The sequence below is a fragment of the Octopus sinensis genome, linkage group LG2 (assembly GCF_006345805.1).
Source record: "Octopus sinensis linkage group LG2, ASM634580v1, whole genome shotgun sequence".
NCBI lineage: Eukaryota > Metazoa > Mollusca > Cephalopoda > Octopoda > Octopodidae > Octopus > Octopus sinensis.
Genome location: NC_042998.1, coordinates 84609352 through 84629267, shown reverse-complemented (window position 1 = coordinate 84629267; position 19916 = coordinate 84609352). Strand labels below are relative to the sequence as shown.

Here is a 19916-nt window from a genome sequence, read left to right as displayed (position 1 = left end):
ATCTATCTATCTATCTAGATAGATAGATAGAGACAGAGAGAAAGAGATAAACAGATAGATAAAATAGTATTTTACTCTATTTTTTTTGTATTCAAGTGGTCTTTTTTTCCTTTTTGTTTTGCACCTATGTGCTTGCTTTTGTTAGTATGTGTGTGTACAAGACATATACGCGTATTAATCAATATTGAAATTTAATGCATCTATTGTTTGTTTTTTTACCTTTCCCTATTATCTTTTGCTTGTTTAACGTATAAAAATTTTATCTGAGCGTCAAAAACTTCTAAAAACAATAAGATAATATACATGTTAAGTAATATATCTTGAAACTAATGACTCGCTGCATACTTGAATAAGAGTTGGTCGGTTCGTGTGCTTAACGCTATGCAACAATAGCAACCAGCTGATTTAATTCTCAGTTCGTTGTCTTCCCGACAAGATCTCTATTTTTTTTCGGCCAGCCGCCCGTCCCTCTGGAGTGATTTCAATAAGAATCTTCTCCCCTACATAACGTGTGCGTATATTTTCGTCGTCAGCCACTGAGAGGAAACACGATTTACTTCTGCAGCTTACTTTTTTTTTCTTCTTTTCTTTCTGTATTTAACTCTCAACTGCGTTAGCAAGTAGTTTTACCTCAACCTTTATTTCTTTATTCTCTTTCGTATCTGGCAGCAGTAAAATTTTTTTCCATCCTCACTAAGTTATTTAGTTCCCTATAACAACCAACTTTATCTGGCGCACTCGGCCTTTTATAATAATTCCAAGTTCAAAACAAAAACAAAACAAGGCAAAACAAAACAAAAAACATTTGACCTTTTAGATAAGAAATTTAAAGCGACCGTACTGCAAAAAACAAAAACAAAGGAAGAAAGAAAGAAACTAAAAAAAGGAAAACGAAAATTAATGAAATATTTCAAAATCGCTAATCATAATATAAAAAAAAAACAATAACCATGATACAGTCACACAACTCATTGTGAGAGGAAATTTTGTTTTGGAGCCTCCGATGTGATAATTTACCGTACATTTACCGTGCTAGGATTACTGAAAAACCTTACATCTTTTTTGAAGGGGACGACTAACAGAAAACGAGGATTGAGCAGTGAAATTCTTATCAGTGAGGATACTAAGCTACCTGATGTAAAACTTATAATAATGTCTGATCTCTAGGGAAACCCTGGAAAACAAAATAAGGTAAATATGATATTTGTTTCGGAAGATTTATTTTTTATTCTCCTTTACGTTTTATGATACCTCAGGCACGTCGCAAATTCGTTTGAGAATTTGTGTTCGCACTTGCATTTTATTTATTTTTGCGCCTTTCAAGAACTTCGATAATTAAAAATTTTTTGTTATTTTTATATGAAGTTCTGTTATCAAAGTAAGGAAATTTTGAAGTTTATTGGGCAAAGTTTAGGGCCGAATAAAGGAGAGGGGGTGAATACTCTTTTGCGGGCTTCTTTCAATGTAAATAAGTTTTTAATGCTCAACAAGTTGACCATTAAATTCTTTGATGCAAAAAGAGTATTAATGCTTTATTAATTCCCTACATATTTCTGGTTCTCTCATCTACACTAGCGAATTGACGAATTAATCTATTACAAAACAAAATTTAAGTATTATCAGCATTGCTTGGAAGTGAATGAGTTCAGGTTTCGATACCTGTGGAGGTAGTTATATCACTTTCAATATCCTCGAGAAACTATGTAAAAAGAAAAAAATTTTTAATTGGAAAAATTCTTTTATTTTTAGCTTTTATCAAATTTCTTTGTCACCTTTTCGTTTTTCTTTTCTTACAGTAAATGCATGCGCTATTTAAGCTTTCTAATATTGACTCACAAAATATGTAATTCGTAATAACGAAACAAAATAAACGGAGAAATATTTGTTTAAATGTCTTATCAAATCGATAGATAACAGATATCTTACTCGGTATTAAGTGTGAGAGTGTGTGTGTGAGAGAGAGAGAGAGAGCGTATTTGTCTGTGAGAACGAGTTTGTGTGCGCGCGCGTGTTTGTGTGTGTTTGTATGAGAGAGATACTCTCACAGACAGAACTCGTATTTTCCGCTTGATAAATCTTGTTAATTGCTGTATATACTTAAACATACACTGAGTCATTCTATCTGTTTCTCGGTGTCGTTAGAAGATTTTGTTGTTGAGACAAAAGATTTCAAAGAAATAAAAGTTTAAACAATACAACTCTACGAATACTAAATGATGATTTAAGAAAAAAAAAAAAAAAGACTCAGATATTTCAATCGGTGAAGTTAATTTTCATACAATCATTCAATATTTGTTGCCGGCTGAAAACATAGGAAACAGCTGTGATTCCTAAAACTAGACAAGTTATAATAAAACGACTTATAGAAATTGATATGAGAGAGAAAAAGATATGTATGGAGGAAAGGGTTTTCAGACTCTTGGATATCTTCATTGTATATTTTTCCTACTCAAGTTATTAAAGTTGCTATTTGGGCGATAGGAGTGAGCTAAATCGGAACAGCGGTAGACAAAATGCTTTAGGGGTATTTCGTTAGATCTCTAGACTTCTAGTTCAAATCCCACCGGGATTAACTGCGTTTTGTTTTTCTTCTCTCTCACTTATCTTTCCAGGACCAGCAAAATATATACCTGTTTATATGATTAATTAATGCACTCGCCCAAAGTGGGTGACTTTTAGGCCAATATTAAATGAAACCAGTTTGGAATAGCTTCCTTACTACCTCCATGGGAAAGAAAAGGGCACGGAATTGGATGGGTGGAGGGAATGTATAAAAGGCTGAATAAGAAAAAAAAATAACAATCGTTCTTCTCGTTGCATAAAACACAAGGAACACTTAGATGAGATAGAGAGAGTGGGAGTGAGGAAACGATCACCCTATTCCTTTTCCTTTCTTTGAGGTAGTGAAGGCTATTCCGAAAGTCCGTCGAAATCACTATTCTTCTATTTTCTTCGATTCAACAGCATAATCTAGAAAGCAAAGAAATAAGTATTTATCATGCTTTGTTAAACGAGAACACTAATTTACATGTAGCAAAGGTGGTGGGGTTCGGGAATAAATGTCCCATGCCTCAAGGGAAAGGAAATCGGTTGTCTTTTTTACCTTCCTTACCGTTTTCTCCCCCCCCCCCGTATTTCATACAACGGTAATTATGATTCTGAAAAAGTTTCTTTAAAAAATTTCAGTTTGTTTCCATTTTGTCTTCCTCTCTATTTCCGTAACTCTACCTTCCCCACGAAGGACATCCATTCCGAAACTCTGTCCGTCGTATAGAGTATATATTTTCAAATTTTAAAACAGAATATTTAACAGTCTTTTATCACAAAGTTACAGCTCCAAAGTAAATATAGACTTTGATAGATAAGGTAAAATTTCACAAAGGATTGAAACAAAATTAAAAATTCATCTAAAGATGAGGGCTCGATTCTAAAGGGAAGTCTGTTCTCGTTAGAATCTGTAGGTTATGGTTTAAATCATATCCAGTCTTTCCCCTCTTCTGTTTAGATTATTGCTGCATATTACAATTCGATTTTGAATGTTCGTGCAGGGTGGGGAGAACACGATTTTCTGACCTCCATAGAGACTGTATGGACTGATGGTGTGGGTTGGCCACATTGATAGAGTAGCAGACGACAGCCGAAAGGTCGGCGGCTTGTATTCTGCCATTGGCTCTGCTTTCTGTTCGTGACTAAAGCAATTGACATAGAGTCCAGTGTTTCTCAAACTGATAAATACTAGCTTACTACCACTATTCCAAATAGGTGGAAATTTTGCCATTTCTCCACTGCTCAGCATCGAGAAGACAAAGTAGTTTGCATCAATATCTGTTCTTCAGGCATTGAGGTTGCGTGGATTTTAGTCGCCCTGTACAGTAAGCCATTTAAGTCCACCCTTCTTCCTTAAATATGACATACCTTCGACTACAGCAAACACACGTTTATAAAGCATCTGCCCTGAACACTCTGCACACCCAACGCTATACCACTGGACACTGAGGAAGTTTGAAACCATTTGAATTTTATTAGAGTAATTTGTTTTCTTTTTGAATCCCATCAGCATTCCACTTGTGTGAAATGCACTGGACTCGTTCGCCCGACTTCAAACAGAATATCGCATGATGGTCACAAATCACTACTCCGAGGTAGCACTGTACGGTAAATAAACTTGCGGTTCGCTGGTTTGACTTTAGCGCAATTAGTTTTTCCCGGGCACCATGAAAGTGAAAGTATTTACTTGATCAAAAGTAGATATTTTCCAGCGCAAAAAGTAGGAGTGTGTTCTTACAAAATGAAACTATTAAGGAATGAAAGTAAAATAGTGAATTGTTGAATGCTGGCTAAATACCACTAAGCATCCAGCGTGATTGTCATTCTCTGTTGATGTTGAATCCATCGTATGTATTAAATTCCTAATTAGTGTATGCAAAGAATCGCTATTAATTACTCGGATCTTTTCATTTAACTAGGAAAATCTGGCCTTCAAAATGAAAAGATCCAATTACTCTATATCAAATGATAATGGATTAGAGAGCGACGAACAGCAAATACAAGAGGCACTTTCCTGAAAAACTATGGCTTTCTCCATCACAGTTATTGTGGTGATAGCGAAGCCATTTTAAGGCCGCAAGCAAGTCAATGCTCTGAGCTCTATATTAGTTATTTACTGGTCTCAAATTTTGGCACAAGGCCAGCAAGTTCGGGGAAGGGGATAAGTCAATTACATTGATCCCCAGGGCTCGACTCCCGAAAACATGAAAGGTAAAGTCGACCTCAGCAGAATTTGAACTAAGAACGTAAAGACGGATGAAATGCTGCTAAGCATTTTGTCCGGTGTGATAGTCATTTATTAACAGCTAGCTTCAGTCTGATTAAATCAAATAGGACACCTGTACCTGTGCGCCCCTACCATCCCGTGACAACAGCCCAGTGTATCCATGTCTTAAGACGGTATTGATAGTTGTACTGAAGGTGTCGTAAGAAAGTCGTTGCGAATACATTTTCTTCGAGGAAATTTGTCTCTTATGCAAGTCATTGAGCTATTGTATTGTTTGGAAGAGTGACATAGCTAGCATCAAAATAAGTCTCTAAAACAAATATTTTTTACTTTCCCCTTCAATAACTGACTTTTTTTTTGACAAAGGTAAAAGAAAAAAAAAAGCACGTTTTGATGTAGAAAACCTCTACTTTCGACAAGGTAAATGGTTTAAAATTCATGGAGCTCTAGAAACTAAGAATCGATGATTTTTTTTTTTTTTCGTTTTCCTTTTGGTCTGTGTTCCACAACCAATTTGAGTCGAAGGACTCTTCAGTATTATTAATGTTGATACAAGGACATATATTTGCAGTGCCTGAACATAGCTGTTCGAATCGAATAATACATGACTAAGGCGATCTTTGAGCTTAGCTCATGGAGAGGAGTGGTGGTATCTAGTTTCATTTTATCAACCTTTCGGACCTTAGCGTACCCCTAATTCCTAATACCTATTTCCATCGCTATTAAGGTATCACTTAGTTTTATCAATCAGGAATGACAAAAACGAAAGTCCGTCCTAAACGCAACGGTCATCAATGACCGATTCTTTTTATTTCATCAACTCCAGAAGAATGAAAGGTAAAACTAACATCGGCGAAATTTGAACCAGGAATTTCATTTAAAAATTACTATTTCTTAGATGCCTCAAGCTCAAGATCACCACTTTTGGAGGATTGTATAGTCGGTTATAACGGCTCTAGTTTATTTTATTTTATAGATAAAAGACTGAAATTGACTTCTAACGGGATTTGAAGTAAATACTGTAAGTCAGTTTTATTAGTTCTCTGCGGATTCTGCCATCTATTGCTATCATCGCTAGTGATCAACTTTTGGCTGATGTTAAAATGGTTTCTGAGTGTTCCAAATATTTTTCCTAATTTTCAAATTGACTGAACTGATTCCATTTCTCGTTCGAATGTTTGCTACTACCACAGAGATCTGCACCCGTGATCGGCTTCACTCATGTTCTATGATACAAAGTTACTGTTTTAAAAATGATCTAAATTAAAGCCTTCCATCAAAATTTCATTTTAAATTATTCCAAGCATCAACTTAACCGTGACAGCCATTTTAATAAATTGTTTATTCTGAAAATTAATTGAATGAAAAGCGTCTTTCAAGAGAAATATAGTAAACAAGACGAAATATCTCAACAGATCGATTCTCATCATCAACGCTGCGGCGTATTCTTTAAGGAAATATCTTAGTAATTCTCAATTGTCTCAACCTCCTGAGTGATAAACAAGTACCATAGAGACAAACAGTTCAGTACTGCAAACAGCGGATATGATATCAGAGAGTGAGGGGAGGAGAGAGGAGAGGAAAAGAGAGTATTCACTATAGCAAATAGCAAACAGTATTTTTTTCTTTTGTTTGTCATTTGAATGCGGCCATGCTGGAGCACCGCTTTTTAGTCGAACAAATCGACCCTAGGACTTATTCTTTGTAAGCCTAGTACTTATTCTATCCGTCTCTTTTGCCGAACCGTTACGTTATGGGGACGTAGAAACGACAACATGTGGTTAAAAGTACTCCGTCGGTTACGACGACGAGGGTTGCAGCAGATACGATCAACGAAACGGCTTGCGGGGAATACGAATCTGTAAAAAAAATTGGCAAAAATAGACATTTCTAAATTTCCACCCCCACCCCCTTTTCCTTCATTTTAAACTTTTTTTACAATTTTTTTCCAAAATATGCGGAAAAATATGGAGATCAAGATTCTGAAAAAATTTTCCAAAAATCCTTGTAAAATTTTTTTCGAGTTTTTTTTTTCCTCCTAAATATGCGGAAAAATACGGACATCATGATTCGGACAAAAATTTCAAAACATTTCTGTACTTTTAGGGAAAAAAGTTAAAATTGAAGAAGTTGGGGGAAGGGGGAAAATTTCACAATGCCGTTTATCCGGAACTTCCGTATCCGAAAACGGAGATTTTGGCAAAAAATTACAAAAATAAACAAATTTGGGAGAAAATGGGGGGCGGGGTTGAGTCTTTCCAAATTCTCTTGAGTGGTTTTGTTTCCAGGTTCATAGGAAGGTCTTGAACAGAAAACAACAAAACAGTGTTTCTGTTGCGTGCCTTCATTAGACAGTTTATTAAAGATTAAAATCAGAATGAGGTGTTGTATGCTTAGGCGTTCATTAAAGTATTTATTTATGCGCCCTTTTCCTGTGGGGTATGTGTTCCCCCAACTGGACGGGACGCCAGTCCATCGCAGCGTTCCTCAAGAAACCGGAAGAAAGAGAGAAAGTTGGGGCGAAAGTGTACAACAGGTATTTTCGCTCAATAAACACATACAACGCTCGGTCTGGGAATCGAAACCGCGATGCTCCGACCGCGAGTCCGCTGCCCTAACTACTGGGCCATTGCGCCTCCACATATCCAAGTAGGTATGTTTTATTTGGGCCTCGTATCTCTTTGTCTAGGGTTTATGTATTAGTGGGCAGTAATTAACTGCAAACATTTATGGAGCAGGTCCACGTCGGTAGAGAGGCAATTGTTAATTGGTATAAATATTCAAGAGATATACGTGTGCTATGTGGTTTATCGACAAGCTTGTGTAGATTTGCACAATTTACAGTTTACACAATTTGTTAAATGTCTTCCACAGTATTATCCTGTCCAATTCTTATAGTTTAGTTTATTATTGAGCAAATCATAAAATAAATCAAAAACATTTTGCAAAAAAAATAAAAATCAGATTTTACAATTATCCTTTTGTTACATCAGGTTCATATCACTTATTTCCTTTCAAAGAGAACTATTCTTCCATATTCCTGCTGAGTTTCCGGTAAATAATGATCTCTACGATTGCAGTAGTTTCACTTTCTCGTTCTTAAAACGAACCTTGTCGTTTTGACTCATTTCTCAACTTTTAAATTGTTTAGATTAAAGTAATAATAAAGTAAATATATCTGAAATACTTTAATCATGCATAGGTTTGGTCAATAACCAGCTGTTACTGGGTAGGTTCGATAATGATATACCAATTGTATATTAATGTTTGCAGAATTTGGGCACAAATCCAACGAAAAGTTATGAATGTTGTTGGAAGAAATAGAAAAAAAAACCCCAGCGAACCTGTTACGGCAAACGTAGAATTTGAAGATGACTCTCCCGTTACCCCACCTCTGTATGAAACATATATAGGATTGTCAAGGGAATTCTACATACCCAACTTCTTCCCAGCATCTGGGTGAACTCTATGTGGAGTTGTCATGCCCCAAACAAAACTAATATATTTAAGCTAACAGCAGCGTACTAACTGCTGAATCGGCAGGGTACGGTAGTCAGCCGTTCATATCCTATATCCAGTTGTGGTGAGATTGTAAATTTGTATTACAAAACGGGAACCCCTCTGTTGCTACATTTATATTGAAGTACATAGTCTTTGTATCGCCTGGCATGATGAAGAATTTGATAAAATGATTTTGTCTCTATTTAGTTGATATTTGGACCATATTAAACATGAAATTTTGGAAGATTTTAATTTAGATCACTTTTAAGTTTATATTATAGAACCAGGAGTGGTCGCAGGCGGATTGGTATCCAAACAAACCACTTTCCGTTTATACTATTTTGCGGTTAAACTAACTTTTTAATGTATATGAATAAAAAGGAATCATTGTTTTCTTAAGAACCCGAGTTGAATCGCAACATGGTTTCGATTCCCGCTTGTCATGTTAGGAAGAGACCTGAATGACACAACTTGATTAGAGACGAATATAGAGATGAGCGCTTGACCTCCATAGAATGTAGCCATTATACTTATCTACCCTTTAGTTTTTGAAGGCTCAAAATTATCAAAACTTTACTTCAGATTATATTTTTCGTATTTGTTACGTACTATTTGTGTTAGTGACTATCATCCTTGTAAATCGAACTACTTTGACCCATAGTGTTTCATTAAGAACCAAATATGTCTTCTGTAAGACTTTGTTAATTTCGTTTTCGTTATTAATGAAATGTGACGTATTTATTCAAAAATAGATTTTAATGATATATTTCTTGTCTACGGTTTAAAAAAAGTAAAATATGGCGACGTATTTACGGAAAACTATTCATAGTTTTCACGTGTACTCCTATTTACAACTGTACTTTATATTCACCTTTGTTGCTTTAATGCTGAGCCTCAGGCCAGCACCAATGGAGCCGATCTAGGATTAAAAAAGCATTCTAACCGTGACCGTCCTGTCACTTTACGAACACAGTGATGAGGAGAGTTGGGTTATTAGACTAAAAGACAACAACGTGTACAACTTATTAAAATTCTAATTCCATTAATGCAGCCTACTACCACTGAATCCTATTTATATTTCTCTTGGTCAAGTTTAATCACAAGATAGTTATGTTAAGCGAAACTACTGACTGGTGAACCTTACTTTGAAATTAGTGGCTTTTCTCCTCTCGTTCTCCCTCTTGCCGTCCGTTTGTTCGCTAAAACAACATGATGCTGTCATAATACTTTTCTGAACATAACTACCATGTTAGTCACGTTAATTTATTTTAGTATCTATAAAAGACAAAAAAAATTGCTGCAAGCAAGAAACCCTCTAAATGTTAGCGATAATTTGACAAGTGTACATGTGCGAGTATACACAATATATGACGTTAGAAGACTTTTATTTCGTTTTTTTTTTTTAATTTCTCTCTCTCCAACTATTTATATCTGTATGTCTGTTTTTCTTTTTTCCATTCATCTCAATTCTACATTTTATTGTCTGCTTTTTTTTCAAACCACACTTTCTCACTCGTCTATTTTTATACACCGTTTTGATGTTAACTCGCACTATTTGTCTAACCGTCTTAAGGCATGGGCACACGGTGTTGTTGCCCAAGGGCGAGCACGAATCAAGTGACCCAATGCTAATCTGTGACTTCTCGATAAATACTCTAGGGCCTAGAACATTGCTTTGCCTCAGGGCCTTCCGTGATTTTCATTCTTTTGTGCTCCTTATCACCAAATGGTATTTTCCAAATGTTCCCCAATCGTTTTGAAAGAAATAGAAGATAATTTTGATCAGTGGCTTAGCTATAGTTTCTGCGTGGTTCTAAGACAACTGTCCTTTAGATGAGAAAGAAGACGGGTAATTCTTACCCTTAATTTTTTTTTTGCAGTTTTCTTGTGTTTAATACATTGTTCTTTTGAATATTGCCTAAAATTTTATAGACTTCATTAAAAAAAAAATCAAATCACTAGATGCCGATTGGAAACTTCTGCATATCGTTTTTGACCTAACTTTCTCTGGGTGCAAGGATGAGGATTTTTCACATCCTTTACTGACGAAATTTTGTCTGCTTTTAAAATCGAAAATAATTGTCAATGAAAAAGAACCCAGTGAAAAGAAGCTTAAAGTTTTAAAACCAGCACAGTAATATAGATTTGCTTAATTAATGAATGTATAAAATGTAAGATCTGTTTGTTTTCTCCACACTGATGCCCTCTCCACAGGTTCTTTTTCAACTCGCTTGTGGTTTCTAAAAGGTTTTTCACCCTTAGTTTATACAAACTAAAGCTGGCCGCTTACAATGTCTTTTCCTTTTTCTTCTTTATTTCCTCTATCACATAAGCTATATACGGTATATCTACTTTTAAAAGGACCCTCCAAGAAGAATTAAAACCTTAGAAAGAGCGTGATACAAAATTACTCAAAGCCACCAGCCTTTAATGATGACTGCCACTAAAGATTTCTTACACAGGCACAAGCATTCATTCGATATTAGTGTAAGTGTCAAATGAAAACCCTAATATCGAAAGAATGCCTAGGCGGAATATAACTAAATTTGTAAGGGAGAAAGGTATAGTCGATTAGTCAATTCAGTACGTGTCTGGTGTATTGATTTTAATGTCCTTAGGATGACAGATTCTGCTTTAGTTTGATTTGAACTGAGAATATTAAAGATACTAAATATAGTATAACGGAACCCATGTAACCACATTCTGTATTAATTTCTTATATCAAATGGCAACAAATTTGAAGATTCATAACTGATGGAATTAGTTCTAAAATCGTGCCTAGTTAGTGCCGATCGGAGAGGATACCATCATAGTATTAACCTCGGATGGCGGTGCTGAATTCATCCTATTGTTACCATATTTCTGGGATCTTTTCCTTTTGTAACAAAATTTCTAGGTAACTAAAAAGTTTTAAACTTCGTATACTGGTAGAATGTGTTTATAAAACATCATTTTCTCTTGGCTTTATTGAGAAAATTCTATAGGTTGTAACATATTTCGTCTAAAATTTCTTGCATTTCGGCAATTTTAACCAATCACTGGAGTCCATTTAGGTAAATAACATTCTGTGCATAATGAATATGTCCCTCCTTTAAGAAACAGATTGGGTTTATTTACATTTGTGAAGAAAAAAGATACCCTCCCCCCACCCCTAACTCTAACCCTAAATCTAAAATAGATTGAAACGCAATAGATCGATACTAGGGTTATAATTATGGGTGACAATTTCATACGACACCGCTATAAAAAAACTTAGCAGTGTCGTATGAAATTGTCACCCATAATTATAACCCTAGTATCGATCTATTGCATTTCAATCTATTTTAGATTTAGGGTTAGGGGTGGGGGAAGGGTATCTTTTTTCTTCACAAATGTAAATAAACCCAATCTGTATCTTAAAGGAGGGACATATTCATTATGCACAGAATGTTATTTACCTATATGAACTCCAGTGATTGGTTAAAATTGCCGAAATGCAAGAAATTTTAGACGAAATATGTTACAACCTATAGAATTTTCTCAATAAAGCCAAGAGAAAATGATGTTTTATAAACACATTCTACCAGTATACGAAGTTTAAAATTTTTTAGTTACGAACAGTTTTTCTTGTACCGAATGCCACTTAGAAGGCATTGGTCTGCCCAGAGTTGCCCCAGTGTAAAAAACACCAGTCCTATGTTCCCTGGCTTTAAAGATGTTGATTCTAAGTCAAAAACCTTTTGGATACATCACATCACTTACGGCACCAAGCATTTCTTTCCTCCTCCTACTGCTCTTCATTTCTCTGATTTTTCCAATGCAGAGCAAACTCTGCCTTTGTGCATCTTTATGAACACCTGGGTTACTGTACATCATTCTGTGCACATATATAAGTCTTTCGTGGAGTTTAACATTTTGTTCCTAAGTATATATGTGTTTTATATTGTATTATATTACCTGGTTGGGTAGACGAAACGGCTATCCACGTCTGTGTTACCTAGTACACATCTCAGCAACTCGTGGGTGGTAGTGGTGAAAGAGAAATGTAAATAAATCCTGCCACATACAAAACTAAATATTGTTAATATTTTGTCTAGTGTTCTGATTCTGCTTTTTCTGCCATACACCGTAAAGAATGATGATTTTTTATTTTACCATGAAGAGAATGAAATCTGCCGAGCAGGTGAAGGTATGCTAAAACAATGTGACAATGTGATTCCAGGATGAGAGCCAAATAATTGTTGTTTATTCTTTTGAAAAAGTACCAAGCATATATTAGGGGAAGGCCGTTCGATTTCTTCCTGTATATTTTTTTCTTATTCACCATTCTGTGATGCACTTGAGCACATCATCAGTGATAATTCCTGGAGTTCGATGACTCCAGGTTTCGAGTTTTTCAACAATGACGCTCGGCGCTGGATTAACCATTAAGGAAAATAAGCACATGTTTAGGGCATCAAAGGAAAGAGGGATACTACAAATATGGTAAATGGTTTACGACACTAAAAGAAATCACTTCAAATTTGCTAAAATAAAATAATATTCTAAGTATAGAATGTTCTAAGTATGGAAGCAAATGTTACATAAGATTAAATTTGAGGATCTGATCAAAGACTTTTTACTATTAAAGAGTAGAAAACTTTTCAAATATAGATAAAGTGGAAGTATACAAAAATATTTTTATTGTTAGTTTTATTTCATTTTGATAAATAAAAAATTATTTTATCGATTATTGTTTATATTTTGAATTGCATTAGAGCACCAAAATCTTTTAAGTGCTTAGGGCTTCAGTATGGCCCTGATGACATTCGTACCCAGACGACCCAGCCAAAGTTGATCAAACTTGGCAAGGTGTGGTTCCATAATGTAGGATGCAGAGATTTTGCAAGCCAGTTCCTTTGCAGAATACGTAACATGTTGGGCATCACAAAGACCAGTAGGTGAAATGCCATCAAGTTGGTTGTGGAGTCAGCGGAAGTTGTCTCAAGGTGACTGTTGTGAGTTCTAGAAAGGGTTCTGTTAACTGGGCTCAGCTTGACGCTTGATCATCTTTGATTTGGTCACTTGGGTGAGGGTGTCTAATAATGGAAGACTCTAACACCCAATGACTCCAGAAAACTTCACTGACGATGTGTCCAGAAACATCAATGGATGAGGTATGGTGGTAGTGGTGGAGAAATGTATAAATGAAGAAAGTCAGTTGATCGACCTAATACATGGTTGGTACGTTTACGTGTGTGTGTGTGTGCCACTTCGAAAGGGTGACTGGTAATGATCTGGCTCTGGAATCATTTGAAGATTTGGAAAAGACAGACTAAAATCTAAAATGCCTAAAGGTGATGCCGAAATTTCAGTAACAGTTACATAAATGTTGAAGAGGTAAACAAATAATGCATTGCTCTTTATAACGTACATCTACGACGTCTCACTCTCTATATTCTGTCCCTACTATAACAGCATCTGCTTCTATAAACTTCTTAGTTGTCTACCTCTTCTATCAAGGCTCACTTGGCATATTCGCCTTTTCTCATGTCACATCTCCTACGTAGCCCTGTCTTTATTAACCTCCTACTTGGTCCAATATTTCCACTGTAGACCGTTAACCTATTGAAATTCCCTTCTCATCCGTTTTACCTACAGACATTGTTTGATTTATATACGTTCAAGGTGAACATACCAACTTTATAGAACTCAACGATCTCAGAGGGCTTACAAAGGTCATGGGCACAGCTCCACCTTCAGACGAAATTGAAAAAAAAATACTTAAGTCCGTTAGTAATAAATGCATAAAGAGTGCATTGGAATGTCTGGCAGACTTACAGGAAACCAGAATCTAAGATACACTACATGCACTTGAGTAACAAGAGCACCAGACAGAATTCAGTGGTGTCGGCCGTGAACTGTCGACCATACACTGTTCAGATGGCTCACGGAAGTAGGATATCTTCTTACCTGTCTGACATGATGTGTTGGATGCCAAGTGATAAAACATAGTGACTAGGGTTAAGAAAGAAAAAAAGGAAGTTTTAACGAATCTCCCTCTCACCACACGTTCTTATATACCTCATTCTTTCTCTCCATCTTTCCTCCTTTTCTTTCTCTCTATCCTCTTCACTCTTTTTCTTTATATGCATTCTTCCTTACGGCAAGTTGATTCAGAAATCTCTAGCATCTAGAATATAAAAAATTTAACTATTTTGTTACAATTTTGTTTTATATATTTTAGAAAAATGTTAACAGTATGTCCGTCGTTTCCTGTCTCAGTTGTAAGATGTTGTCCGTCACTTTTTAGTCCTTGCTTTCCATCACCTCAATGATATTGCTTCCTATCACTTACAAAACCAGAGTATCATGGATTTAAAGTCCTTGCGTTTTAAACGCACCGATATCTCGCTGAGTTTGGTCTCCGTGGCTGATGAGAGGATTTCTGTTTATTTGTCCTTTTCCGTATCTATGCACACACACACACACACACACACACGTGTGTGTGTGTGTGTGTCCGTGTGTACATGCGCACGTAAATTCATTTACGGCTGTTACTTGGAATCGAAAATGACTTAGTAACATGTAGTAGGCTTTCGCTGATTGCTTTAGGTCTGTATGTAGTCACGTTCAGACAAAGACATTGTCTCGGCCCCCCTAATCATGGGCCAGCAGAACATCCAGGATGTAACAGCTTGCAGGACAGAGAATCCCAACAGAATGGTTGATGCTCGGTTTCAAGTGACTCGACTGGAGCAACGTGAAACAGTGCTTCGCTCGAGGACGTAACGCGTCACTTGGTCCAAGGGATTGCGCTCTATATTTTGTATGTGTGTAACTGATTATTGCATTTAACTCTGATAGGCTATATGCAATAACTAGTAATATATTGTTCTCCAATAATAATTTTTTTTTCTAATTTTGTCATGAGTAATTTTGAGAGGAGCGGCAACTCGATTACATTGACTTCGGTACTTGACTGGTACTTTATTTTATAAACCCTGAAAGGATTAAAAGCAAAGTTGCCAATTGTGATATATGAACTCGGAACGTAAAGTCGGAAGAAATGCAGCTAAGCATTTTGTCCGCGTTTATATTAATAATGATGTTGATAATAATAATAATAATAATTATTATTATTATTATTATCATTATTATTATTTCTTTATAACCATGAGAATTGACAAAAAGATCAAGGACGATACATTGTGAAATTACATAAAAGCGTGTAAACATGGAAAATAAGACCAAAAACGAAATTCAAAAACAAAATCCCCTCAACAGACCTCCGAGGGCTACACGTGGTAGTGTCACAAAAACACTGTGAACTCTCTCAGCTGTCCTCTCCTCTATCTTTCAATAAATTAAGAGGCAACACTTCCTTCTCCACTCTCATTTTTCTTTACAAGTGAAATTTGAAAAAGTTGAAGGCTTGACTAAATAGAAAGGTGTCTATCTTTAGTCCTTTCCGTTTCGTCCACTATACAACCTCTAATTTCTTTTTTATAATACCAAATATATAAAACTGCCAATGTATATACACAAACACTCATTAGAAATGTTTTTTAAACCAATATATAAATCGCTTTTGTCTGTAGCAATAATCATTCTCGTACTTTATTTTCTGCCTGACTTTCACTTTACTTCGTCTCGCTATGTTTCTTTTGATGTTAATCTAGCAATCTCTTGACATACCGATATCTTTTTTCTTTTTGTTTTTTGTTTTCTTTCTACGTGTTTATTTATATTTTTTGGCGCAGCCCGCCAACCGTCTTGTTTGCTCTGCTTTGTTTCTCTCTCTCTCTCTCTCTCTCTCTCTCTCTCCTGTCATATTCTCTGCATCTTTCTCTCTCCTCTCTTTTTCTCTGCCTCTCTCTCTACCTCTGAAATCAAATCCCTCTTTCAACAGCTGAAGGTCTCTGGCGAGGAGACAGGAATTAATATGATACCACTTGAAAGTTTCATCTACCAACTCGGTTGCAATTTAGAACTGGTTTGCTTGGAGAGAGACTTGGAAAATGAAAATAAAGATAATATTGTATTTACTAAGTTTGTGTGTATATGTTTGTGTTAGGAGTGAGGTACAGCAACAAGGGATTTCTTTATATGTTGAAGGAAGGATTGGCTGATCCCACACAGTGGAAGTCGTTTCGCTGACGTCACGTTTTGGCAACCATCTTTAGCAAAATGGTAAATAAAACCGAGACACAAAGACGGTTTTATTTTAGTAAGAGTTGAGGCTAACTTCCAATCGTTATGGAATACTGTGAAGACACAATATCGCTATTTTGAAGGTTAAATTCTTTTTTCTTAGATTAAATCCTTACTGTTTTCATTAATGATTACAGTGATGATCTAAACCAGTGTTTCCCAACCTTTTTTCCCGGCGCCCCACTTTTTCATAGCAAAAGTTTTTACGCCCCACCTTTTCCCATATCCACTCACATTTACAAGTACATGTGGGCCTACTTACAATTGAAAAAAAATCAAAAAAAATTAAAAATTGTATTCAAAATACAAAAAAAATAGTTTGAGAATTGAAACAACAGGCACTGAAAGTGCATAACACCCAATAAATCGATAAAATTATTACGATTTCTCATGTTTTTAAAAAATGTCAATTTATAAAGAATAAAGAAACACGTTTTTTCAGTTCAATTATTTGACGGTCAGCTCGACTAATTTAGTGAGAACCCTGTGCCTGGTGCATACAGCACAAGTTTTTAATTTGAGGAGACAACTTTGTTAATTTCAGTCGTAAATCGCCACGTTTTGTAATCTCAAGCCGGTTCTCTTCTTGGCTTCGAGCAAATTATCAACTGCACTAAAACCACATTCGACCAAATAAGACGAAGGGAAAGGAATCAGTAGCTCTCTCGCTGATGTAGAAATTTTAGGATATTTTCTTTCAACCTCGTCATATAGCCACATCTTTGTACCTTTCAATTTAAACAAAGTCTTCACTGATTCATCATGTTGTAATTCTGATAACTCTTCTTGGTATTGGATTGTAGCATCAGAAACGTTAATCAGAAGCGGTTGAGTTAACCAAGAAGGAAAATTCATTGCCTTTAAATCGCAAAATCTGTCATTGAAATCCTTTATCAAGATATTTAAATGATCAATAATTACAATGCCAGCATCATTCGTTATTTCACATTTACTCAACCAGTAAAGTTCACTGAAATTTCTTTTGGAAAATTTCTTTTTCCATAATTCGAGAGCTGTAATAAATCCAAAAATCTTTGCTTTTGCATCAATAAGTGTCATGTTTGCACCTTGAAGTTGTTTATTCAAGTTTCCAAGTTTCTCAAATATGTCTGTCAAATAACTGACAAATGCTTTTCCATCCGTTGTTGACAGCAATTTCATTTCACATTTATCACTAAGAAAGTCGTTAATCTGATCAAATAATTCCATGAACCTCTTTAAGCAGTTTCCACTTGATAGCCATCTTACTTCTGTATGAAGCAATAATTGAACATGTTCGGCACTTTGATTTATACAAAACTGCTTAAAAAGACGTTCAGATTTAGAATTTCTTTTAATGCTGTTGACACACTTGATCACACTTTGAAGAATCTTGTTAAGAACAGGGGACAATTTCTTGGCAACCAAGTTTTCTCGGTGTATTACACAATGGACAGTCAACATGTTTGGATTTTCATCCTTCATCATTTTTAAGCATCCCGTATTCTTCCCCATCATGGCAGGTGCACCGTCTGCCGCACATGCCAGTAAGTTTTCCTTTGGTATTTTGTTTGCATCCAAATAATGTTTGATTTTGATGTAAATATCATTTGCAGTTGTGGTGGTTTCAAACGATTCGCAGAACAGCATCTCTTCCTGAAACTCCTCGTGGTCAATATACCTCACATAAGTCAATAACAGAGCCTCACTGTCCCGGATTGTGGATTCGTCCATTTGTAATGAAAACTTATGCAATTTTAATTTCTCAATGAGCTGGCTTTCAACATCTTGCCCCATTTCATCTATTCTGTTCGAGACAGTGTTATTACTGAGTGGCATAGTCCTGATATCTCCATCATCTTTTTGTAATACAGTTTTTAAGAATATTGAGATAGCAGGTTTAATCAGTTGCTCTCCAATAGTGTGATTCTTTCCATGTTTTGCTATAAGCAAGGAGATTTCGTAGCTGGCTTCAAGGGCACGAGTATGAGGCGCTTGTTTTGCATGAAATAGTGAAGTGAGTTTTGTTCGGTTTTTAAATTTTTCTTTCAATGATTTGAAGTATTCCAAATCTAAATTAGAATTATTAGGATGTCTTACCTTTAAGTGCGCTTCCAGCCTACCTGCCTTCATTGACTCATTGCTCATCGTCTGATTACATAATAAGCAAAACGGTTTACGCTCATCATGCTCATCAGGAATGAATCCAAACTTCAAAAACTCCACCGCGTATTGACGAGTCTTCTTCTTGTTTGGTTTGCTCATTTTCAATAGGGCTAACAAAAGACTAATTGAGGCAAACTAATTGAGGCAATTGATTGGCTTATCTGAATAGTAAGTTTATTGCTCAGTGCGGGATCTTCTTTGTCTTGCTGGGGTGCGAGAGTTTCCGATGTGGAGGCTTCAAAGGAAAGACGGAATCTAAGGTTGTGCCCGCAATGACCGCTCGTCATGTACAAATATTTTCACAGCCCACGTCTATGCCCCGCGCCCCACCTGAATTTTCTCAGGCCCCACCAGTGGGGCGTACGCCCCACCTTGGGAATCACTGATCTAAACGAAACCCTAAAGAATTCGATCAGTCTAGTAATGGGAGTTTGTATTGACAAGAATCAGTTTGGATATATACAAAAGGGAGCAAATATCAGCTTCATATCCCACATATAAAAAAAAAACAAAAACAACTTTAACATACTTTTCAAAGATTTGCTTTTTTTTTTTTTAGCACCGCCACCACTTGAATGTAGTTTGCGTTGTGATACATTTCATATCGTGGAAATGAAAAAGAACGTTTTCAGAAAAAAGCAGAAAGGAAATTTAAATTTGATAGTTCAAATGTATAGTCTGTCTCAACTAAACCTTATTTTTTCAGAAAAGTAAAAAAATTTTTTTCTCCTGTTGAAAGGCGCTAGGCAGATCGTTAATTTCCACCACCTCCACCCCTAAGAAACATCAACATATACTGTTTATATCCTGCATCTTTTTATCCCATGAAAATTTCAATGTTTAAGTCTCTTGCTTCAATATTATTTGAATAAGCCTAATGATTTATTCATAAGCAACTCGGATAATATATTCTTTTAGCCCTATCCTATGACTGTCTGATGAAGAGGCAGCAACAATGTGAATTTGGTTTCAGTTCCAATGCTTGGCTCCTACTGTTACTTGTGTTTACATGACTATGCTGTGAGGCCATGTATTTTTTATACAGATTTACATACTTTTACTCCTCAATATAGGGTCAATGAACAGAAAAAATATGAAGGCACCTGATCTTAATATTGTAAATGAGTACCTTTCCCTATAGGAAAAAGGTAGGTATGATCAAGAGAACAGGATCAATAGAAGCTTCTCTGTAGTGGGCTGTGAATTTGGTGTTAGTGAATCAACCATTTGTTCCATTTGTGAAATGCACAGAGACGATTCATTTATCAGTGTTTTTTTGTTTTTTTTAGCTAAATCCCTGTCAGAAATGAGTGTGTGTGTGTAT

At 35.8% G+C, this 19916-nt stretch overlaps 2 protein-coding genes across 2 annotated transcripts in view; one reads left to right on the top strand and one right to left on the bottom strand.

Moving 5' to 3' along the window:
- The first annotated feature begins 387 nt into the window (after window positions 1–387).
- The window catches only part of LOC115232489 (putative uncharacterized protein DDB_G0284695), a 145700-nt gene continuing 126171 nt past the window's right edge, over window positions 388–19916 (top strand). Inside the window, exon 1 of the mRNA XM_029802390.2 lies at window positions 388–1191. The gene's annotated coding sequence lies outside the window, so the exon portion shown is untranslated. The remainder of the gene's footprint in view (window positions 1192–19916) is intronic.
- On the bottom strand, window positions 16988–18691 carry LOC115225112 (SCAN domain-containing protein 3-like). Its single transcript, XM_029796054.1, has one exon. The coding sequence runs from the start codon at window positions 18689–18691 to the stop codon at window positions 16988–16990; it is 1704 nt and encodes a 567-aa protein (XP_029651914.1).